The sequence below is a fragment of the Lynx rufus genome, unplaced genomic scaffold (assembly GCF_022079265.1).
Source record: "Lynx rufus isolate CCGP_SWC_20201006 ecotype Redwood Valley unplaced genomic scaffold, mLynRuf1.p SCAF_11, whole genome shotgun sequence".
Lineage (NCBI taxonomy): Eukaryota > Metazoa > Chordata > Mammalia > Carnivora > Felidae > Lynx > Lynx rufus.
In genome coordinates this window covers 68,562,999-68,587,447 of record NW_025814825.1, presented here as the reverse complement: position 1 = coordinate 68,587,447, position 24,449 = coordinate 68,562,999, and the positions used below count along the sequence as shown (strand labels likewise).

The 24,449-nt window shown below is 52.0% G+C and overlaps 1 protein-coding gene and 1 pseudogene across 1 annotated transcript in view; one reads left to right on the top strand and one right to left on the bottom strand.

The window, feature by feature from the left end:
* CFAP46 (cilia and flagella associated protein 46) overlaps positions 1 to 24,449 on the top strand; it is a 94,426-nt gene that overhangs the window by 31,912 nt on the left and 38,065 nt on the right. The window contains 10 exon segments of the mRNA XM_047073650.1: positions 5,889 to 6,020; positions 6,413 to 6,575; positions 11,747 to 11,831; positions 13,899 to 14,037; positions 14,372 to 14,555; positions 18,075 to 18,234; positions 18,535 to 18,740; positions 19,817 to 19,990; positions 20,634 to 20,783; positions 23,654 to 23,802. Coding sequence (XP_046929606.1) covers positions 5,889 to 6,020; positions 6,413 to 6,575; positions 11,747 to 11,831; positions 13,899 to 14,037; positions 14,372 to 14,555; positions 18,075 to 18,234; positions 18,535 to 18,740; positions 19,817 to 19,990; positions 20,634 to 20,783; positions 23,654 to 23,802 — 1,542 coding nt within the window.
* LOC124507248 (phosphatidylinositol N-acetylglucosaminyltransferase subunit P-like) lies at positions 21,728 to 22,125 on the bottom strand (annotated as a pseudogene).

The window sequence follows — 24,449 nt, the reverse complement described above, 5'->3', positions numbered from 1 at the left end:
GGTTCCTCAAGAAACTGTAAACGGAACCATCCTACGACCCAGAAACTGCACTACTAGGTATTTATCCAAAGGGTGCAAACATGCGGATTCAAAGGGGCACACGTTTATAGCAGCGCCATCGACAACAGTCAAATTATGGAAGAGCCCAGATGTCCATCGACTGATGAGTGGATAAAGAAGATGTGGTATATATATATACACACACTATGGAATATTAATTACTTGGTGATCAAAAAGAATGAAATCTTGCCATTTGCAATAATGTGGATGGAACCAGAGTGTATTATGCTAAGCAAGATAAGTCAATCAGAGAAAGGCAAATATCACATGATTTCACTCATATGTGCAATTTGAGAAACACAGCAGATGAACATAGGAGAAGGGAAGGAAAAATAAAATAAAAACCAGAGAGGGAGGCACACCGTAAGAGACTCTGGAATATGGAGAACAAACTGGGGTTGCTGGGGGGAGGTGGGTGGGGGGTGGGCTAAATGGTGATGGGCCTCAAGGAGGGCACTTGTTGGGACTAGCACTGGGTGGCGTATGGAAGTGATGAACCACTAAATTCTACTCCTGAAATCATTATTACACTCTATGTTCACCCACTTGGATTGAAATAAAATTAAGAGTTAAAAAAAAAGAAAGAAATCCATCTGCAGAGTCACAGGAAACATCAACGCAACAGCCTTTTCCAAACACTGGGAGGCAGAAGAAAAATGGCGCTCTCTAGGTGGAAATAATTCGCAGCCTAGATTTGAACCCACTCAGACTTTGAGTCAAGTACGTGGGGAAGGAAAGCCATTTGTAGGCAGACAGGGACCCGGAATGTATGTTTCCCACACGCCTGTTTGTGGGAAAGTCACTTGAAGGATATGCTCCAGAAAAACAAAGGAATAAACCAAACGAGAGAGAGAGATGTGGGATGCTTGGAATAATAAATACATTCCAGAAAAGTTGTCACACTGTGCTGCTTGCTGGGAGGGCTCCCTGTCTGAACTGGAGCAGGACGGAGGGGGCTCTGGAGCGAGGGCAGGGAAGACAGAGGACCCGGGGTTAGGTTCGGAAGAGTAGAAAAGGCACGGTGCTAACTGAAAATCGTACAGTGGAGAAAAAGCCAGTGGGAAGCTCTAGGAGACACAAAACATTTGCGTTATCGTGGTGTTCACTGATCCTTTAGTTTTGGGCTTAACAGTTGTGGCTACTTCACAAAAGTGGTACCAGTTTGGGCAACTCAAAAGCCAAACGCTTTTGCAGGGGAGGGGAGAGTCCAGAAGAGAGGAGAACGGCTGTGACAGCAGCCTCGCCTGAGAAGGTGAGCGGTCAGGTGTCACTTGCTGAGGGTCCACGAGATCTGAGCTGGTATAATGTTTTAAAGAATAAAGATAATAAATAGGGGGATTAAATTAATCCTGTAATCATCTATATTAATAAGTTGAGAAGAGGGCAAAAGGAGGGTCTGAGTAGTTTAAATTTTTAATTTTAAAGAGAGAGCATGCACAGGAGGGAGAGGGGCAGAGGGAGAGAGAATCTGAAATATTGTTTTAAAATATCTATTTATTTTGAGAGAGAGAGAGAGAGACCGCGCGAGTGGCAGAGAGAGAGGGAGAGAGAGAATCCCAAGCAGGCTCTGTGCTGTCAGGGCAGAACCTGACAAAGGGCTCGATCTCACGACCGAGAGATCGAAGCCTGAGCTGAAATCAGGAGTGATGCTCAACCGACTGAGCCACCCAGCAGCCCCAGGTCTGAGTAATTTAAACTTCATCTATCGTCGTAAGAATTCCACAGGTGATGTGTGCAGCTGATGACGTTGGGAAGTCAAGTTAGATGCCAAGTTTTAGAGGCAAGCATATGCCTACTAGAGGAGAGGACTAAGCGTTTAGAAGTCATTCCCTGCAGGGAACAGCGCTGCGAGCTGAGTAGAAGTAGCAATGCCTCCCCGTGTGCAGGTACCGTTTTGATAAAAATTGACAAGATATTTTGAAAAGAGAAACTGCAAAGATATTCTTCTAGAAAGAGTCAGCGCCTGAACGCTGCTGCATAGTCGTTCCGTTGTTGGGTTAAAAGTCGCTTCGCTGCTGGTGGCGGGCGGGCCAGGAGGACTCGGTCAGGGCGGCAGGGTGTAGGCTGTAGGAAGTGGGGCCTTGCCATTCTTCTCCAGTGATTCTTAAATTGAGTTTCATTTTAGAATGAAAAATCTTATGTAATACAATAAAAGAAGATAAAAATAGAAGTTTACGCCAATAGTAATAGGGAAAGTGGAGGTACCATAAAAATGTAATTTCCGCTTCAACTTTTGAAAGCTCATATTTGAAAGCTCATCACTGCCCTCTAGCGGCAGCCGGAGTCACTGCACTCAGCGGGATTGCCCCTCGTACCTGGGTCTGACTGTGGTTCTGACCGTTCATCCAGCCTGCTGGCTTGCTAGCTGTGCCCAGACATGCTCCTGGGTGCTTGGCAGCTGGAGAGACACGGCCCCTGGTTCTGGAAGAGATGCCCACTTGATAGTGATCTTGCTGGCCACTCAGAACGTTGCACCTTGTGCCTGGTCAGGCAGGATACGTGGTCACATTCAGCCACGTGGCACTCGCTGCAGATGATTCACTGTTTAAAGAAAATGACACGTATTTCAAATGTTTATGCTAATCTCTCCACTTTGCAATTTATAGGTAGAAACTCTAGTGTGGAATTGGTCACAAGTAATTTTATAATAGCGATGCACAGTAATAGTAAATTTTTAGCTCTTGCTGAAAAATAGTACAGTTTCTAATCAGTATTTTCATCGCTGAGTGTTTAATTACCAGAATAATTTTCATATTCACACTATCAGTATAAAGGAATGTCCATTAATAAGAAATTTCATGCAGATCCTTAAAACAGACACAAAATAGATTAGATAGTCTAATTCTAGATAGTCTAAGGTTATTTGGGACATCCTACTTTGTTCAGCATTTTCATTTAACATAATCATCAATGTCGGGTCTTTATAGAAATTTATACAATATATACAATATATTTATGTAAATTACTAATTTATATATGTGTATAATATTTATATCTTACATATAAATATGTAAGATATTTAATATTATATTTATTGTATATTATATTATATTTATCTATAAACAAATAAGTATATAATATATAATAAAATAAGTCATTTACAGAACATGTTTATTTATATGTAAAAGTCCCTTTTCCTACCATTTCTGGCCATTACACAGTAACAGTTACTATACTCTTGTGCTGTGAGAAAAAATGGTAAAGCTTGGCAAAATACATGAACCAATCATTGCCAAGCATTGGACAAAAGATGATCCAAAGAAGAGATTTCTGTAAAAGGGAACATCAAACGTGGCTGCACGTTCATCCCTGCTTTCTGTGGGGTGGGGTTGGAGGGGTGTTCAAACGTCAGCGTTGGGAAGCACAGCCCAGACAGAAGACATACTGGGACGAAACAAGGACCCGTGCCTGGGGCTACTGAGACAGCCGGCATTTGTCAGATATGATGTGAGAAAAGAGATTACTGGACAGAGCTTGTATGTTCCCAGGCACTGAGGTGTGATTTCTAAGCTGCAGAGAGATGCTGGAAGCCATCCGTGTTGAGGTGTTTGAATTGGCCAACCAGAGTCAACTTGCCAGGCGTTCAGAAAGACCGTATACCTTAGGAATAGGGCTGTAAGGGCCACTCTAGACTTACCCCACAAAAGCCTCATTCAAATCTTCATAGGATAAACTGAGGCACCAGTAAATTAACTGCCCGTCAGAATGAACCCCAACATCCCATTAAAGGAAGGCAGCAGCATCCACTCTCGACAATACAGCCCTTGCAGTGTCCAGCATAAAATAAAAAAACTACCAGACGTATGGAAAAACAAGAAAGTGTTCTCCCATACCAGGAGAAAATACAGTCAATAGGATAGAAACAGTTAACAGACGCAGATATGACACAAAGTTTGAAAATTAGAAGACAACAAATTTAAAACTTAAAACAGCTGTTATAAATACAAGAAAGCATTTTTAGTGGAAAAATTAGTGTACAGGTGGGGAATTTCCACAAAGAAATGGAAACTGTAATAACTAAGTGGAAATTCCAGAACTAAAAAACACAACATCTGGAAATGTTTCACTGGGAGAGCTTAACATCTGAATGCTGAAGAAGTGGTAAGTAACTGTGAATGCAGCTCAACGGAGTATTGAAACCAAAGCACAGGGAGAAAAGACGGAAAAGCGAAATGAACAGAACTTCAACGACACGTGGGGCAGAATCAAGTGGCCTAACCCAAGGGAAACAGGAGTCTCAGGACAGAGGCAAGAGAGGGAGGCAGAGATACGTATATCTGAAGATAGAAGAGTTTAATTTTTTTCCAAATTGAGTTAAAAACATCAAGCCAGAGATCCAAGATTTTCAATGACTCCGAGCAGGATAAACACAGAGAAAACCACAGCTGTTTTCACCGTAGTCCCATTGCTGCCGGCCAAAGGCAAGAAATCATTGGAGAGAAGTCGGAAGGCAAACGGGTGCGTTGTGTGTAGGAAAGCAAGGGTGGGACTGCAGACTTCTCAGCAGAAACAACGTGGACTGCCTACCATTTTAAGGGTTAAAAAAGAAAAGAAACCTGTCAATCTAGGCCTCCTGTGAGAAGAGCCTGCAAAAAATGAGGGCAAAATCAGGGCATAAGGTAAACTACAGGTAAGGTAGGTACTCCATTCCGCGAAGAGATGCCAGAGGAAATTCTTCAGGCTCAAGGAAGATGATAGGCGGAAACGTGGTTGAAGAAGCCGGGAGAACACCGAGGTGGTGAATGCGTGGGGAGCGCAAATGACTCTCCCCCTCAGTTCTTAAATTCTTTAAAAGACATGTGCCTTTTTAAAACGGAAGCGCATCGCGTGGTGGGATTCTTAGTAAATATGCAAGTAAAGTGCGTGACCGTGAGAACACAAGTGACAGGAATGAGGCACGTCACAGAATACTGTTCAGAGGTTTCCCACCGCCTGTGAAATGATACACTAACCCAAGCCACACTGTTAGTTAAGGATGTACGTTGTAATCTCTTGAGCAAGTACTGAAACAAGAGTAAACAGAAGTATAACTAAAAATCCAACAGGGGAGACAAAATGCAATACTGAAAGGTCATTCACTTAGCCCAAATGAGGGGGGAAAGCAACAACACACGGGACAAACGAAAGCAAATGGAAGATTCCGCCCCAACCACACCGTGTATGTACCAAGCGGAAGTGAGCCGTCACTCCAGTTAAAGAGCAGGGTTTATCCCACGGAATACAGGAAGCGTCTGAGACCCAGCCAGAGGCCACGCTCTTCAAAAATAAAGACTCAGGTGGCCCGTGGAGGGAGGCTGCCCAGGAACTGTGTGTATTTCTCTGGGAATAAATCCAGGGCCCCCCGAGCTGGGTGTTGGGGATCTGGTCCCCTCCAGCACGGGATCCCCCTCCCGGGGGCGATGTCTCCGTGTGTGTGGTGTTACCTATGCGCAAGCCATGGCGAGGCCGGGGTAGTAAACGTTTCGGGAGAGGGTCTGGCATCCTTGACACAGCTTTGAGTCGAAACCGTACCGGACTGAGCTCCCGGCACAGAGCGGAGGCCTCCGAGACCAGCACACGGGGGCGCAGGGAGCGGAGCCCCGTTGCTCCCGGCGGGGCTCGGCCCTGCTAGGAGGGGCTCGCTGTGCCCACCTTTTGCTGCTCCCTTCACAGATTCGTCATTTAACACGCCGGTTCGTGGTTCTGTGGGTTGAGTGCGCTCAGCCAGTTAGCTGCGGCTTGGGGGCTCGCACGAGGCTACTCCGGATGCCCCCAGGGCTTGTTCCCCTCTCTGCACGGCACCTGTCTCCCCGAAGAGCCCTCCTGCCCTCGTACTTCTCTGTCCGCAGGGTGGAGACTCAACTGGTGGCCGAGATGCTGAGCACCACAGCCTGCATCCAGGGCAGGAGCACCCTGGAGAACCTGAAGGGCAGAAAGCAGCTGCGCCTGGCGGCCGCGAGGTCCTTCATGGCGAGCGCCAGGTGCGCCATGCCGGGCTAAGTGGCCAGTGTGGCCGCGTGGGCTGTGGGCTTGGCGTGCGTGCCGCCCGTGGGAGGTAGACGGACCGCAGTGCCGTGGGGTGAAGGGTACGGGGCTCAGTGGGGACGGCCACTAGGGCTGGCCCTCCTTTGTGACCCTGTGGCCGGGGCCGTCTCGCCCCTTGCGGTCACATCCGCTCCGCCCCACGTTCGAGAGGCCCTCGGGCACGAGTGGGTCGCCACGGGCCACATGGCCATCGGGGGGAGGGAGCGCCCGCGTCCGGGGTGCTCCGTGGCGCCCAGCCGTGCCCGCTCCCCGGTAAATCGAGAAGCTTCCCATGTCGCTCCCGCATCGTTGGTGTCTACGCCGCTCCAGCCCAGGGATTCCCTTTCAGGTTCGGGGGCATTGCGGGGAGCAGCGCCCTGGTGATGCTGGCTGTGAGGCAGTACTGGAACGCCTGGCTCCCGCTCCTGTCCTCCGCGGCCAACAGGAGGAAAGCCAAGACTGTCGTTCAGAGGCTCATCGGCATCATCAATAAGACAGAAGCGAAGAAACAGGTGTGCCATGTGGGGCCACGGCGGGGCAGGCGTCCTCCGGAAAGGGAGGGCGAGATCCCCAGGGAAGACAGACCCCGGGGAGCCGTGGAAACCAGGAACACAAGGGCCAGCAGAGGAGGGGGCCCAGGGGACAATGACGTCCCTGAAGCCCGGCAGGGCAGACACGCAGACCTCTCTTTCCTCCTTCCTCCCCTCCAAGGGGACACTGACCGTTCCCCAGAGAGCCCCAGCAGGGGAGGGGAAAGGACAGAACGCTAGGTTCAGATGGCCGAGGAAAACCACAGAAACCTCTGGGCCAGAGCCAAAGTCTCGGCCCGACTGCACCCCACAGGCGCCCCGTCGCCAGGGCGTGTGTGGTCTTGGTAAGTCACCACCCGCGGCTGGCCCCCTCTGTTCACCTGGGCGCAGACCCAGCTTCAGAGGGCATGCGGAGGTCAGTGAGGGCTGTCCCGCCTGCTGACCACGTGCGTCCTTGCCCCGGGACTCGGCTTCCCGTGGGGACTCCGGCACCTTTCCCGTCCGCCCAAGAAGGCCAGGCTCAGACCTAAACCTGCGGTTTTCAGCAGGGCCTTTTTCTAAGGGAAGGTCTGCAGGTCAAAGGCTTTGGCAGACAGAGGTCCGTGGTCAGACGGTCTAGGGTAGAGCCCGTGGGCGGAGCTTCGTGGGCCCTCAGTCCGGGCCCCAGCAGAGCCCTCGGAGGCCGGCGGCCAGACGAGCTGGGGGAGGTTTGGGGGGACGGGACGAGCTGGGGGAGGTTTGGGGGGACGGGACGAGCTGGGGGAGGTTTGGGGGGACGGGACGAGCTGGGGGAGCCGCCCTCTGTGCTGATTCAGAGCCAGGCCTGTGGCGGGAGGGCCCACAGCTGTGCGTAAAATCCCCAAGACTGTCTCTGGTCGGGGAGACTGCTGTTCAAGAGACAGCAAGAAGAAAATTGAAAATCAGAGCCTCATAGAAGAAATTGGCTGATGCTTCCTATTTTCTTACAAAGATACTTATGACCTCTGATGGCCTAAGCCAGGTGTGGGCAACCCCCGCCCAGGGGCCAAATCTAGCCTGTCTCCTATATTTGTAAATAAAGTTTTATTGGGACGCAGCCACGCCTGATCATTTACATATTGTCTGTGGCTTGGCTACAACAGCAGAAGGGAGTAATTGTGACAGAGACCACGTGACCCACAAAGCCAGAAGTACTTACTCTCTGGCACTTTACAGAAAAAATTTGCCCAGCCCGGGTCTAGACATTTATAAAACTCACCTAAAGTTCAGTTCTTTCCAATGGGCTTTTTAAAAAGTTGTGATCAAATATACATAATATAATTACCATTTTAACCATCCAGAAGTATATAATTCAGTGACCTTAACTATATTCAGTGTTTTATGGCCATCACCAGGGTCTGTGCCTGCAACTTTTTCATCATCCCCAACAAGAGCCGTCCCCATGGAACAACAGCCCCACTCTCATCTCTATGAATGGGAGGACTCTGGGTTCCTCACTGAACAGGAATCACACAGCGTTTGTCCTTCTGTGTCCGGTTTATTTCACTCGGCATGGTGTCATCAAGGTTCATGTAGCAGGTGTCAGCATTTCCTTCTTTTTTATGACCGAACGATACTCCGTTGTGTGGATGGACACCATTTTGTTTATCCACCCATCCGTTGCTGAGCATGATGGCTTCATCCTTTCCACTGTTGTGAATAGTGCGGCTACACACGAGTGTGCAAATATATTTATGTCCCTGCTGTCAGTTCTTTCGAGTCTACACCTAGGAGTAGAATTGCTGGGTTATATGGTACTTCCGTGTTTAACCTTTGAAGGAAATGCAAAGCTATTTTCCAAAGCAGCTGCTCCATTATACATACCCACCAGCAGCGTTCCAATTTCTGCACATCCTGTCAACACTCGTTGTTTCCGATTAAAAAAAAAAATTATACCCATCCCAGTAGGTGTGAAGAGATACCTCACTGTGATTTTGATTTGTATTTCCCCGATGACAAATGATTTTGAGCATCTTTTCATGCGCTTATTAGTTATCTGCATATTTTCTTTGGAGAAATGTCTGTTCAAGTCCTTTGCCCATTTTTGGATTTTTGTTGTTGTTGTTGTTGAATTGCAAGAGCTCTCTATATATTCTGGATATTAATTCTTTATCAAACATCAGATTTGCAGATTTTTTTCTCCCATTCATTTGGTTGCCTTTTCACTCCCTTGATGGTATCCTTTGACACACAAAAGTTCTTAATCTTGACAAAGTTCAACTATATTTTTCTTTTTGCCTATGTTTTTGGTGTCACATCCATGGAGTCATTGCCAAATCCAATGTCATGAAGAATTTTTCCAATGTTTTCTTTACGAGTTTTATAGATTTAGCTCCTATGTTTCAGGTTTCCCCCACCCTCACTTTGAGTTAATTTTAGTATGTGGTGTAAGATAGGAGGACAGTTTTATTTCTTTGCCTGTGAAAATCAAGTTTTCCCAGCACCAGTTTTTTTTTTTTTTTAATGTTTATTTAGTTTAGAGAGAGAGACAGAGTATGAGCAGGGGAGGGGCAGAGAGAGAGGAAGACACAGAATCCGAAGCAGGCTCTGGGCTCCGAGCTGTCAGCACAGAGCCCGACACAGGGCTCGAACTCACGAACGGCGAGATCATGACCTGAGCCGAAGTCGGACACTTAACCGATTGAGCCACCCAGGTGCCCCACCCAGCACCAGTTGCTGAAGAGTGTTCTTTGCCCGTTGTATGATCTTAGTGTCTTTGTCAAAAGTCATTCACCATATATCTGAGAATTTATTTCTGGGCTCTCTGTTTTATTCCATTGGTCTATATGTCTGTCCTCGTGCCAGGATCACACTGATTCGATTCCTGTAGCTTTGTGGTAACTTTTGCCGTCAAGAATTGTGAGCCTTCCCACTTTATTAATCTTTTTTGAGGTTGTTTTGGCTACTTGGAGCCGCTTGCAATTCCACATGAATTTGAGGTTTGGCTTTTCCATTTCTTTGGAGAAGGGTGTTGGGATTTTGAGGGATTGTATTGAATCTATCGATCACTTTGGGTGCTATGGGCAGTTTAGCATTTTTCCATCCATGAACAAGTGATGTCTTCCCATTCATACAGACCTTGTTCACTTTCTTTCAGCAAAATGTTTTCATAGTTTTCAACATATATGTCTTTCACCTCTTTGCAAGCATTTAATTCTCTTAGGTGATGGTATAAATGAAATTGCTTTTTGTCTCAGCTCAGGCGGCCATAACACAATGCTGGGTGCCTGGGGGGCTTAAACAGTGGAAGTTTGTTTCTTACTCTTCTGGAGTCTGGAAGGAAGTCCAAGGTCAGGGCGCCAGCAAGGCCAGGCCCTTGTCCCGTCTTGTATACATCTGCCTTCTTGCTCTCTCCTCGTTTGGGGGTGTGTGGAGATCAGCAAGGTCTCTGGTGTCTCATCTTATAAGGACACTAACACCGTCATGAGGACCCTACGTCATGACCTCATCTAACCCTAATCACCTCCCAAGAACCTCATCTCCAAATATCAGCGCACTGGGGATTAGGGCTTCTGCATGGGAATTTGGTAGAGGAGGGACACAGCTAAGTCCACAGCACTTCCTGGTTTTGTTTTCAGACTGTTCACTGCGGGTACATAGGAAACCAACCGACTGTTGTATTGTTGTGTCCTGCAACTTTGCTGCATTCATTTATTTGCTCTAGTGGTTTTCTTGGGGATTCTTTGGGATTTTCTATACCTAGGATCGTATCATCTGTGACTAGGGACAGTTTTACCTCTTCCTTTCCAGTTTGGCTGGCTTTTATCCTGTTTTCTATTACTCTGGCTAGAATGCCCAGTAAAATGCTGAAACTCCCTCATCTTTTTCCCGATTTTAGCAGGAAGCTTCAGTTTTTCACTGTTGAGCACAGCATCAGCTATGGGTTGTTCACAAATACCTTTTATATGTTGACCAATTTTCCTGTTATTCCTAGTTTTCTGAGATTTTATGATGAAAAGTTGTTGGATTTTGTCAGATACCTTTTCTCCATCGGTTGAGATTATCGTGTGGTTTTTCTCCTTCATTCTGTTAATGTGCTGGATTAATTACACTGATCGGTCTTACGTGGAACCACCCTTGTATTCCTGGGAATACACGTGGTCATGGTGAATCATATTTTCACTACGCTGTTGGATTTGATTGGTTAAATTTTGTTGAGCATTTTTGCATCTATAGTCATAGAGTATTGTCTTGGTCTGTAATTTTCTTGTGATGTCTCTGTCTGGACTTGCTATCAAAGTAACGTTGGTGTCAGAATCGCGTCAGAATCGGCACGGAAGCATTTCCTCCTCTTCGGTTTTTGGAAGTTGAGGAGGGTTACTGCCAATTGTTCACGTTTGGTAGAATCCACCCATGAGCCTTGCGTCCAGGACTTGTCTTTATTGGGAGATTTCTGATTACTGATTCAGTCTCTACTTGTTTAAGTTTGTTGACGTTTCCCATTTCTTATTGAGTTAGTTTGGGCGATTATGTGTTTTAAAGTATTTTTCCATTTCTTCTAGATCTAATTTGTCGGTATGCGCTAGGCCACAGCCTTCTCTTAGAATCCTTTTTATCTCTCCAAGGTCATAATAGTCCTACTTTCACATCTGATTTTATTTTTTTTATTTAAAAAAAATGTTTTAACATTTATTCTTGAGAGAGACAGAGAGAGAACGCGTGCACGCGCGCATGAGTCGGGGAGGGGCAAAGAGAGAGGGAGACGCAGAATCCGAAGTAGGCTCCAGGCTCCGAGCTGTCAGCACAGAGTCAGGCGTGGGGCTCAAACCCGTGAACCGTGAGATCATGACCTGAGCTGAAGTCGGACGCTTAACCGACTGAGCCACCCAGGCGCCCCTAGAAGTCTTTTCTAATGTGCTTTTGGTCCCACTGATTTCAAGCTCTGACACTGATTTGGATGTGTTGCGTCATTAAAAAGGGTGCAGGCTGCGTGAGGCAGTCCCTGTGCGTGTTCTCGTGTGCACTGGGGGGCCTTTCCTTAGGGGTGAGATGTGACTTCAGTGTTTGCGGCTTAGTAGTTCAGGAACTTGGCTTCCGTTTCTGTATTCAGATACTGAGGCAAATAAAAATCAAAATGGTGAAAGAATAAATTGCACCTTTGCGATATCTGCACGGTTTCTTTGTTTTCACCTTAGGAAAAAGGAAAAACCCTGCTTCTGCACCAGTGGCCTACAGCGGACTTCCAAAGCGGAGGGACTCCCGAAGGGCATTTTCTCCCAGGTTTGTAGGCACGAGACGCGGCCGCAGCACAGAGAAAGGGAGGTGCCGCGTGCTGTTATTCCTTGCACTAACGCACAGACCGCTTCATCACGACAGTAACGGCTCCTGTGTGACGGGCACAGAGTGCTGTTTGTGAACAACTTCCTGGGACCTGCACTTTGCGTGCGCGCAGGGAAACCGAAGCCCGGAAGGCCCCCTCGTCCGGCCCCTGGGTTCAGGGCAGGGCTCTGGGCGGGTGGTGGCCGTCTCTGTGGTGGCCGCCGGGGGGCCCAGCCTCTGGGTCACTCTGGCAGATAAGTCGTGTTCTTGTACTTCCAAAGCCAACGTAGAGACGGACTCCTGCAAAGCAAAAGCAAAACACAAACTGAACTTAGAACAGTAAGACCGTATTTAAGAATTCATGTTTAAAGAAAGAAAATGATGATTAACCGCTAAAACATCATCATTCCTGTTACCGTAAGGTCTCGGTGTGTACTGGGGGCGTAAATGCCGTGGGCTGGGGCAGCGGGCCCCCTCCCCGAGTACTGCGTGTCTGTTGGGAGATAAAGTTGATTTAAGATAATGAGCAGACAGTAGGACCGTGTGTGATTGAAGAGTGAGTTGAGCACCACGCTCCAGACGGCGGTCCGGGCTGTGGATCGAGGCTCCTGGCGGAGTATGGCTTGGGGGGGGGGGGGGTTGTGCAGGCCCCGCCCACGCTGAACTCCACGCACCGAATGATCAAATAGGTCAGTTTAGTAGTAGCGAAAAAGGCAGATTATAGGGGGAAGATCGGAAAGTACGATTGAGCCAAGCAGGTGTGTCGTGGGAAGATTACTTCTTGAACTTTAAAGTGAGTCAGTGACTAACTTCTGTGACACGCAGTCATGTTGGTCAGGACGGGCTGTGCTGCGGGAACAGACTCACGCAAGCGCCCAGAGGCTTGCCTCCGCACAGCACTTTCCTCCCTGGTGGCGACCCCGCCCCGAGGCCCCGCCCGGAAGGACCTGCAGGGAAGGGGTGGAGCGGGAGGGGGCCCGGCGCACAGGCCCCCGACGACAGCTGCAGTACCTGAGGGGAGGGACTGGGCCGGAAAAGCGGTGGACGGTCCAGAGCCGTGACGGTGACCGTGACCGTGAGGGCAGACCAGGGAGGATGTTGCTCCTTGGCACAGATCAAAGAAATGCAGAGCCAAGGGCAGGACCTGAGCCAGTCGGGACTCAAATGGCAGACCCTGGCGGTCCTCGCCACCCCACCGTGAGGCCCCCGAGTTGATCGGGGTTGACCGGCTGACCCAGTCACGTGCCTGAATCTACCTGCTCCCGGGTGTCCTGAGATCCCAGCACTGGCGGTGCAGAGGCCACGCAGGTCCCGGGCAGTGTGTGCTGTGCTGGCCGTGTGGCCGTGTGTGTGGCCGGGTCCTTGGGCCTGCTTACACGGGACAGGGGGGCGCTGAAGCTGGGCGGCGCAGTGGCACATTTGGTGGCAAGTCAACAGGAAGGCGTGGTCTCCGTCCATCAGCCCGATGCCGCCACCTGCCGGGCCTGGCCAGCAGCCACGCCCGGCAGTGCGGGTCAGGGCTTTCCAGAAAGGATTCTTCTTCCCTCACGAGGTAGAAAAGTAACGGGAGTCCGAAACAGAGACAGGGCTCGGAAAACGAAAAGTCTGAGCCAGCTCAGGTGTGGAGGGTGTGGAGGCCCGGCCGGGGAGGCGGCGGGGGCACTCAGGAGGCACCCCTCGAAGGTGAGCCACGCGGAGGCAGGAAGAGCAGTGAGGCAGCCTGGGGGACAGTGAGCCCCTCACGAGCCTCTTCTGCGCGGCTGGTCCTAAAGGACTGCTGTCGTGCGGCCCTGCCCCCCCCCGCCCCCCGCGACCGGACAGCTGTCGCGTTGGCCCGGGGGTCGTTGTCAGGCCCGTGGGGTCGCCGATGCGTGTGACAAACCGGGCGCACACCGCCCTCAGGGACGTCCGCGGCTTCCGGGCTCTCACATGGTGCCGGGAGCCCTCCCTGTGGCGCCCCGAGGCCCGCAGGCCGGGGCGGCCTGGAGCTGCCCCTTCTCGGAGCCCCGAGCACCTCTCCTGCCGCAGGTGCCGAGGACGACCTGACGCTGCGCGCCGCGCTCTACGGCCTGCTCTTCCACTGCCACGCGGACCGCGGCGACTGGGAGGGGGGCCTCAAGGTGCTGGACGAGGCTGTGCAGGTGCTGCCGAGGACAGCGCACCGCCTGTGAGCGCTCCCCCCTCCTGGGCACCCCGTCCCCCCCCCTCCCGCCCCGCCGGGGCCCCCCCACCTGCGTCTGCCCCCCTGCCCCACCCTCCCATCTCCACTGGCGACACCGTTTCCCCTCTGGGAATTCAACACGAGAAGGGAGGGGACTTAAAACACACAAGTCATGACAAAGGAAAACACAACACAAAAACCCCCAAGTAACTCAGGTTCCGTTTCGTTTTGTCTCTGTACGTAGGAAAATGGACAAACATTTCTTAGTTTTGGGTGCCTTCTATGTATTTGTTTCTCGTTCAGTTCAAGCATTAATTTCTCTTTTGCTTTTTTTTTTAAGCCTGATTTTCAAACACATGGTCATCGTGAAGGCCAAACTTGGCCAGAATTTTACGATGGAAATACAGAAATTCAAAGATGAAAGTGAAGATTACTTGGCACACATGTGGCACCGTCTGGCCTTGAACTCCAGGAGTGTGCATGGCGAGCTGACCTGCTATCACAACGCCATCCAAGCCTTACAGGTCTGCCCGGGTGCTCGTGACGTCAGCCTCTCAGTTGTGGACGCGGGCCCGAGGAGGGAGGCCTGGGGAACCCCTGGCCCAGCGGAGGCGTGGGGCACAGCCACAGGGAGGGGACGCGCCCTTCTCACGAGCGCAGGGGAGCAGGCAGACAGACCCCTGTCTTCCGTGGCACCTTCCAGCATGGAGGGAGAGGCCCTGCGTGGGTGCAGCGCCCGCATTGCTGCCCCGGGGGACGGTTGTGGGGGAGGGGGTGAGGCCCGCAAAGAGGGGGTGCCCGAGGCCGGACCGGGCACAGAGGAGCAGGCCGTGTCGCCTTGTGCGATTCGGGGGTCTCGGTCTCTCCCCACGACGAGAATCACGGCAGACATTCGTCTCCATGCACCTGGAGTGAAGCAGGGCAGGTTTGGGGAGGGGACGGCGCCTCCACGTGGCCCCACGGCAGGTGGGGGCTCTGCTGGGGGGCAAAGCCGCCCCTCAGTCACGCCCTGAGCTTGTCCTGAGGACGCCACCAGCGCCAGGTAACTGACGGGGCTTTTCTGTTACTCGGAGTGTCTCTCATGGAGCAAATCCTGCCGTGAGGTTTGTCGACGGAGCCAGGGGTGCTGTGTCCCTCGGGAAGGAGTTAACTGGGGACTGGTCAGGACGCTGCTCTGGGTCCAAACACAGGCTCTGTGTGGTCAGCGCTGAGCGGCCAGTGAAGAGGCTCCTGGGACCTGGGTCCCCACCGGGTTCAAAGGGACCGGGCAGTGTGGACCCCACCCTCCAGGGAAAGGCTTCCCCGGCACCAGGCTCCTTGCAAAGGCCGTCTGTCCCCACCGACCCCAAGTCCCCTCGTTCCTCGTTTCTGGTTTCTTGGGGTGCAAGGTGTATCTTCGTGAACTCACAGGGTCACGTAGCCATCACTGCCATCGGTTTGAGGACGCTTCACCACCACCCAGAAAACCTGGCCCGTTAGCTCCCGTCCCCTCACCCACCGCCGGCCAGCGGTCCCCTTTCTGTCTGTGTGGGTTTGTCTGTTTTGCATGTGTCGCACAAGATGTGTCCTTTGTGCCTGGCGTCTTTCATCTGGCATAATGCGTCCAGGCTCTCTCGGGTTATGGCTGTGTCCGAGCTTCACCCGTTTCTCTGGCTGGTAAGGCTCCACTGTGTGCAGACGTTGTCAGGAAACGTTTTGTTGACGGGTGTGCGTGTTGTTTCCACGTTTAGCTCTCGTGAAAGACGCTGCACGGACGCCCCGTTCCTGTCTCCCGGGCACAGACCTAGCAGTGTATGCAAGGTGCCCGGGGAGCTCTACTGGACCTTCCGAGGGGCGGTCACGGCTCTCCAGAGCTCTTTCCCACCTGCAGCGGCGAGGGCCCCAGTGTGGCCGCACCCTGGCCCGCACCGCCCGCTGGCTTTCTGACCTAGTGTCCTGGGGGGGACGGTGCTGTCCCTTTGTGGTTTGACTTGTGCTTCCCGGGTGACTCACACATGTGTGTGTTTTCTTTTTCTTTCTTTTTTAATGTTTATTTATTTATTTATTTTTAATGTTTATTTATTTTTGAGAGAGAGAGAGAACAAGCACGAGTGGGGGAGGGGCAGGGAGAGAGGGAGACACAGAATCTGAAGAAGGCTCCAGGCTCTGAGCTGATAGCAGAGACCCTGACGCGGGGCTTTAACTCACAAACTGTGAGACTGTGACCTGAGCTGAAGTCAGATGTTTAACCGACTGAGCCCCCCAGGTGCCCCCCTTTTTTTAATGTTTATTTATTTTTTAGAGAGAGAGAAAGCAATGTATTTTCATGCATGTATTGGCCATTTGTCTCTCTTTTTAGCTTGAAAAAAAAATTTTTTTAATGTTTATTTACTTTTTGAGAGAGAGAGAGACAGAGACAGAGACAGAGACAGAGGTGTGAGCGGGGGAGGGGCAGAGAGAGGGAGACACAGAATCCGAAGCAGCTCCAGGCTCCGAGCACAGTGGCTCTCGAACCCACAAACTGAACCGTGAGATCATGACCTGAGCTGAAAAGTAGGACGCTTAATCGACAGGTGCCCCCTGTCTATCTTTTTCAGAGAAATGTCTATTGAGATTCTTTGTCCATTTTTTAATTTAGTTGTTTGTCTTTTTATTGTTGAGTTGTAGGACCTCCTCATGTGTCCTGGGCACAACCTCTGATGAGATAGGAGATTCGTATATGTGTGTTGTCTTTTCACGCGCTTTTCACTTTGTTGGTGATGCGTTTATAGCACAAACGTTTGTAGTTTTGATGAAGTCCACTCTGTTTCTTCTGTTGCTTGTGTTTATGGACTGTGTCCCCGGAGCCATCTCGTGGTCCAAGGTCACGAAGATCCACTCCTGTATTTGTTGTAACGGCGTCATTGTTTCAGCTCTTACCTTCAAGGCTTCGATCCATTTTGAGTTACACTTTGTGGCTGGTGTGAGCATGAGGGCGCCCCGTTTTCCCAACACCATTCGTTGAGAAGATGGTGTCCGTCATGAACCCCACCCAGGCTCTGGCACCCCCCAGCTCCCTTGCAAAGCTCTTGCCAAGCCCCCAAGACCGCCGTGGGCACCCTGAGCCCCCCCCCCCCCCGACCTGCCCCTGCCCTGTCTGGCTTCCTTCTCTGGGCTCCCAGGTCCCCCTGCCTCCCAGCCCAGCCACCCCCCACCCCCTGCCACCGCCAACCACTTAATGGGGAGAGGGCGGGACTCAGGGCTCCGATCCCTCCATCCACGACTCCCCTCCCGCCCCCGCCAGTGATCTCAACCAGAGCCAAACCCCACCTCTACCCTGAGTCTCCTCACAACTTCGTGTCTGGCCTGGACCCCCCTCCAACCTCACCTCCCATGACCCGTCGCCCGTCCCCCTCTGTCTTCTTGCGTGCCAGCCCGACACCCAGAGTCAAACGCCTGCTCCTCAGCGCCACCCTCCTCTGTCCTGCCTTCCCCAGCCCGCGGATGGCGGCCCCCCCCCCCCCGGCCTGGGTGTCAGGCGAGGGCTGTGGGGTTGGGGCGAGCGTGTGGGGCCCTGCGGGTGGACCCGACATCAGTTGGGCTGTCTCTGCTCCGGGAGGGGTGGGAAGCGGCAGCCCTGTCCCTCGTGCAGTGAGTTTCGACTCACTTTGTGCGGGGTTCTGGGGCTGCATGCTGGACGGAACAGCCTCCTTCCCCGACCCCGGAGCCCTGGGTAACCACAGACCCGTCCAGAGAAAGCCTCGCATACACATCTGAATGAGTGCCCTGGGAGGCACAAAGCTGAGCACAGACTGAAGGCAGGCAGACTCAGGAGGGCCGGCGGGCGCCCGCAGCGGGTGGGAAGGGGGCCGGGAGACTGCCCGGCTTTGGTCTCGTGACAAGACCATCAGCGACGGAAAGGTTGTGCACGAGTGTGGACGGCACTGGGTCCCATCAGAGGGTCCCGCGCCGCGAAGGTGGGTTGAGAGCCCTCCGCCCGCTTGCAGCGACGCGCTCAGTCCCAGCGTTTGGGACGCCGAGGAGTGAACACATACCCCTTCTGACCTTTTTGTTCAATCCCAAAGAAGCCAGAGAGTGACTGGCAAAAAGTAGAATACATCCTGGAATTCAGCGAGTGGCTGTATGACAAACAGTTTCCCATGGAGGACGTAACTTTCCACCTGACGTGGGCGATTCACATCCTGCTGGCGATGACACCTGCCAGGGACGCCCCTGAGCTGGCAGGTGAGGGTGGGCTCGGACGCCCCTCAGTGGTTATCTGCTCTGGTTCGCGGTCAGCTGCTCAGTGCGCAGGGCCGCGCCCTCCCCGTGGCACCCGGGGTGCTTGGGTGGGGGGCTCCCTCCTGCCTGGGACGGGCGTGTCCTCACGGCCCCCACCGGGACCTGCAGCCCCCAGCGGGCAGCCCTGTGGTCCGCTGGCTGGGGGAGGAGCCCTGGACGCCCGTGCCCCCAGGTGCCCTTCAGAAGGGCCCACGCCATCCGAGTGTGGACATGCTCGCGGCCGTGGGCACCCCTGTCTTGCAGAGCAACAGCTGCCCACTCAGACAGCCCCTGAAAGTCCGGTGTCCGAGGCTGCGGGGACAGTCTCCTTGGAGAAGCTTTGGAACGTGAGGCAGCTGGAGGCGCTGGCCCGCGCCCACACCCTGCTGGCCCTGATGGTGTCCCCGAGCGCGGCCAGCTACCAGGACTACTGCCTCATGGCCTACACGTTCCTCAAGCGCATCTGGCAGGTGAGGCACGAGGCTGCTCCCTTCTGGGTCCCCAGCTCTTGACGGGAGTCCGAGCCTCTCCCTGGAGCCCGTGGGCCTCACCTGCTCGAGAAACCCCTCAAGGAAGGCCCGCTCCAGTGGCCGAGGCCGCTCGTCTGCGAAACCCACCCAGCACCCTTGTCCGTCCGCCCAGAAGTTCCCCGGCGGGGGCGCCCACAGCCCGTGCGAATGGAGCGGCCGGCTGGCCCACGTTTGCATCTCCCTGCCCCTCGGTGGCCCAGGCACGGCAATCCTGAGCTGCCCTGCCGCTGGGCTTCCAGAACCTTCTGTGCACGGCCTGTCCCTACCATCTCTTTACAGGGCCCCCCGCCCGGGGAAGCTCTTGGAGCCTCTGGTTCTTGAGGACCTCCTGCGGGCAGTACACCCCCCCCCCCCCGCCCCTCAGAAACGTGCTGGGAACCTTGGCTGCGGGAAGGACGGGCGGGACTGGGAAAGCAGTCTTCAAGATGCCCCATCCCACTGTCCCACCACCCATCAAACAAGGATTCTTTATGCTTCTTTTAGGAGAACTGCTAAGTTATGTGTGTTCTGTTTTATTTTTTTAATGTTTTTTATTTATTTTTGAGACAGAGAGAGAGCATGAGCAGGGGAGGGGCAGAGAGAGAGAGGGAGACACAGAATCCGAAGCAGGCTCCAGGCTCTGAGCTGTCAGCACAGAGCCTGACGCGGGCTGGAACCCACAAACCTCGAGATCGTGGCCCGAGCTAAAGTCAGACGCTTAACCGACTGAGCCACCCAGGCTCCCCAAAGTTATGTGTGTTCTTAATTAGAGACATGAACTCACTTCATAGAGCTGACAAGCCCTCCTTGGAGGTCAGCCCCGTGTCCCCATCCTGGAGGCCAAATGCCCCACTCACCAAGGGATGCTGCGGTAACTCGTGCACAGGGCGGGCTCACCGACGTGGCCCTGGCACACGAGTGGCGTGAGGTTGCCACTTGGAGCGTTAGGACCACTGGCCGCCCTCAGATCTGAGCGTGTGCGGGGGCGTGTTCGCGGCTGTTCCTCATGTTGCAAACCTGGATTTCATTTTTCACAGGTTTCTTTGTTAACAGCAGGAAGGTCAATTTCAGAAAGCACAATTCTAGCAGCAACAGCTAGCTCACATTTGCTACTGCCTAAAAAGGAGAAGGAGAAGAGGAAGGAGAAGAAGGAGAAGGAGAAGGAGAAGGAGAAGGAGAAGGACAGAGAGAAGGGCAAAGACCCCAAGCAGGTACCCTGACAGTGGGGCTCCAGGCCACAGACTGGGGCCACGCAAGAGGGCCTGGACCCACACCCGGGCTGCCGGGCCGTCGGGAGGGTGCCCCAGGGTGTGTGCCCCCCACCCCCCGGCAGAGGGTGTGCGGGTGGGAGGGCAGCTCTCTGGAGGAGCGGGAAGACGGCTTCCTCATCACGTGGGGCCCCCACCTCGCCTGCGTGGCAGTCCTGTCCGACTGCCCTCCGGAGCGGGCGCTCCCCCTGGACTCCGGCCCCACGTCCCCCGTGCTCTCCTTTACGCGGCGCTGGCCGGGCCTGGATGTGCCGGTGGTGGGGTCACCGCGAGCCGGGGTGCCTCCGGGTAGACTCTGTTGGGCGAGGGGAGAGAGCACCGTCTTCGTGCCCTCGGGAGTGACGTCAGAGCGGGTTTTGCCTGTGAAACCGAACGTGGCTCTGGTGTGGCTCACAGCCCGGGCGCGGACCCCAGGGAGGACAGACGTGTGCAGGGGTGCTCTCGGGGCGGGGCGGGGCGGGGGTGCGGGTCCGGGCGGCACCCCGCCCCCAAGGGCGCCGGGGATGCGCTGCCTCCTCAAGGCTCACCACCTGTCTGCTCGAGCTCAGCCGGCTTCCAAAGCGAGTGCGCCGTCCCCGCTTTACAGCTTCCAACCGCGGTTCCTGGCAAACGGCTTGAGGACTTACCGGCCAGCACAGAGGAGTGGGCTTCCTACTCCTGCCCCGAGGAAGTGATATCTGTATTTAAACAAGATAAAAGCGACTTTACCGTCAACGCGTCAAGCATCCAGAAGCCGGTGAGTTGACTCAAAGAAGTGGTGTGGGCCGTGGCCACGCGCCCGCCAGCCTGCGTTCCCGAACCGTCTCCCCGAGCTGGAGCCTCCCTGTCGTGAAGTACGCCCAGAAGAGGGGTGGGGACAAGGCCTGGCCTCGCGAGGTGCCGAGGAGACACCTGTGGGCCGCCGCCCAGGCCAAGGCGCGGAGCAGGTCAGGCCCGGGGACCGTCCCCAGGAACGCGTTCCCGGCCGCCGCTCTCCCCAGACGACTGCCGGTGTCCGCGGGAAGCACTTCCTTCCTTTTGCCACACACCCCCCCCCCCACCCGCCAGGAGCACCCCGAACACGCCAACGCAGCTGCGTGTCGGGGTCTGTGGCCGCCGTGGCTGTGGCGGTCGGCACAGGCCGGGTGGCAGCAGCCTCCGACGTCTCTCCTCTCGGCTGCGGAGCCCAGGCATCCAGAGTCCGTCTGGCCCGGCCCGAGTCAGGGCGTCAGCGGGGCCACCTTCCTGCGGGGCTCTAGGGGAGGGACTCCCTGCCTCGCCCAGCTCCCGGGGTCCCGGCGTCTCTGGGTCAGGGCCGTGTTCCGCGCCCCCCCCCTGCCCCGTCTCTGTCTCCGACCTCAGGGTCCTCTCCTCCGTGTCATGTCCCTCCCTGCTTCCCTCTTACGATGACCCGTGGGGTGACGTCTAGGGCCCATCTGCCTAACCATGAGAATCTCTCCTTCTCAGGACTTTTTTTTCTTTTAAGTCTGGTATATGGTAATGCACGATTTCAGTTATTTTGTCCATTAATAACCAATATTTGAGAACATTTCTAATATTAATGGAGCTTAATCTAAGGGAAGTTCAACTTTTTTACATTTCAGTGTTGGGTATTAATTAAGAGAAATAGTAAAAATAATTACGGTCAAAATTATTACGTCAAAAATATAACAAATGCTTGGTGTTAAGTCTACATACAATTCAGTTTTTGGCATCGGGTTCTTCGGCTGCGAGAAAGAACATTCGGTTCACATCATTAAGGGAATATTCCTTAATGCTGGGATGGGCTCTTGGTATCTCTTCTGCTGTTGACTCTTAGCAGAGTTCTCTGATTGTATGAATGGAGTTGAGTGGAGAGGTACTGATCGTGTCTATTCCAAATAGGAGTACATACGTGATTACTGTCGTGACGAGGAGGCAGGCAGGCAGTGCGACCTCTCTATATTTTTGAGGCCAGTAGGCTAAGCCTAAGGAGTTTAGCCGAGACTTAGGAAGAAAAGCCCATACAAGATAGAGTATGAAGCCAAATTGGGAGCTTAAGAAAAGAACAAAGCCGTAGTTGCCCTTTCTGGCAATGGGGGCAGTGAATTTTCCACCATTTTCCCTGTGGCTTTAGACAACCTTTCTGACCTGGGACGCCAGAGCACAGGGTCAGCCAGAATGTTCCTTTCACCACCAGAGAAGATCCCCCCTACACACACCTTTTATTTTAACTATTCTTGGGGAGCATTTATATAAGATTATTTGTTATTTCTTCCTTAAATTTGGTAGAATTCCCTGGTGAAAACCTTTAGGCCTATTCTATAAGGGAAGGTCATAAATTATGAATATAGTTTATTTCATGGTTATACAGATCTTCAGATTTTCTGTTTCTTCTTACAATTTGATGGATTGTGTTTTTCTAGGACATTTTCACTTAATATAAAATTTCAGATGTATTGGCATAATGTTGTTCTTAATATCCTTTTATTATCTTTTAGTGACTGTAGGGTCTGTAGGGATTTCTGTGTCTTCCCACCCCTCTTTCCTGATCAACCTCACCAGGACTTACCAATTATTAGTCTCTCAAAGAACCACACGTTTTCCAGGCCACCCAAAGACCACTGGGTTTCAATGAAGTTCCTGAAGGGGCTGCTTTACTTCTAGATCACCCTTAACTGTAAGGTGCAGCCCTTTGGGAACCAGCCGGGACATGTAGCTTTCAGTGGGCCCTCAACTCCAGTTTTTTGCCTCCACCCTACAAAAAAAAAATCAGAAGCATCATTCAGCCTCCCAGCTTCCTCTTGAATCAGCAGACATTCCCAGGACAAATGTACCCCAATACGTGAGGCTAATTTCTCTGGACACCCATCGTCTTCCAGGTCTCGGCCCAGTGATTTTTCCCAGCATTTCCCAGTTTTCAGTGCTTTTAGTGCGTTTTAAAAATAGTTCATCTAACTTCTCTAATTTTACCAAACCTAGTTCATCTTTGTAAGTATTAGTTCTTCTCGATCTATATTCAATTTTAAAGCAGGTATTTGTGTTCCTAAAGAAAGTCTGTTTTTAATGGATCAGTAGTTTTTCGTGGAAGAAATCTAACAAAAACATTAATTTGAGTAAATATGTAAATGGATTGTTTCTTTGTTTTTAAAGTTTACTTATTTATTTTGAGAGAAAGAGCACAAGTGGGGGAGGGACGAAGAGAGGGAGGGAGATGGAGAATTCCAAGCAGGCTCCATACTGTCAGCACAGAGCCCGGTGTGGGGTTCAAATTCATGAACTGTGAGATTGTGAATTGAGCTGAAATCCAGAGTCAGCCGCTCAACCAACTGAGCCACCCAGGCACCTCATAAATGGATTGTTTCTTGTGAGGCCCTTTAACTGTACTTGGATGTTGAAGATTGTGGGTGATTTCACATGACAAGATAAAAGTTATTAGTGAAGGAGAGGAGGAAAGCACATCATTCATTCATTCATTCATTCATTCATTCATTCGTTGTTCAACAAACACTGTTGAACACCTGCTGTGTGCTTAGAGCTGTGCTTGGAATGGAGAAGGATAGAGGTTTTTGTAGAAAGACCCTAGAAGCTAGTGGTCTAACGTTCCTCCCTTCTTTGACCTTACATGTTTGTTGTGTGTTTATGTAGACATACAGTTTATATTATCTGGACCACTTGGTCAAAGCCCTGCAGAAGATGTCCCTTTACGAGCTCACCATCCCAGTCCTGCAATTGGGTGTACTAATTGCAGCCTCCGTGGTAGACAGCAAGAGCCTCAAAGATCTGTACCATCTTCGGTCAGTATAGCTGTTTTATTTTCAGGGAAACTGGGGAGCATTTAGGTGGCTAAAATGAAAATTTCCCTGAAGCAATATAAAAGCAAACAGCGTTTTCATATATTAATTCTGTAGTCAACTATTTCTATAAATAATAGTGCCTATGATTTGTAAAACCAAATCAATCAATATATTTGAACATAAAATAGTAATTTTATTTTACAATTTCTACCTGGTCTTTAAGAGAAGATCATTGTTCTAAGGAAATGCACACTGAAGTGTTAGAATAAAGGGCCACTGTGCCTGTAGCCGACACTCAAATCATCCAGAAAAAAATATAGGGTGTTGGGGGAGGAAGAGAAAACGGTAAAGCAAATGTGGTGAAGTGTTCACACTGAAGGAATCTGGGCGAGGGGCGTATAGTAATTATGGTATTTGTGCCGCAAGCTTGACATCATTTCAAGATACAACCATTTTACACCAGAATCAAAGTGGAGCCCCTCTCCTTGAGGGGGGAGGTGGTCAGAGCCCCAGCCACTGTGCCGGAGTTTTACCTCTGAAGGTGACCCTGAGACCATAAGTAGGTATTGAGTAAAATACATGAATGAGTATTAAAATTTTCTCTGCCTGAAATTTGGTAGAGTCACCTGTGTAATTTTGCTTGGGTT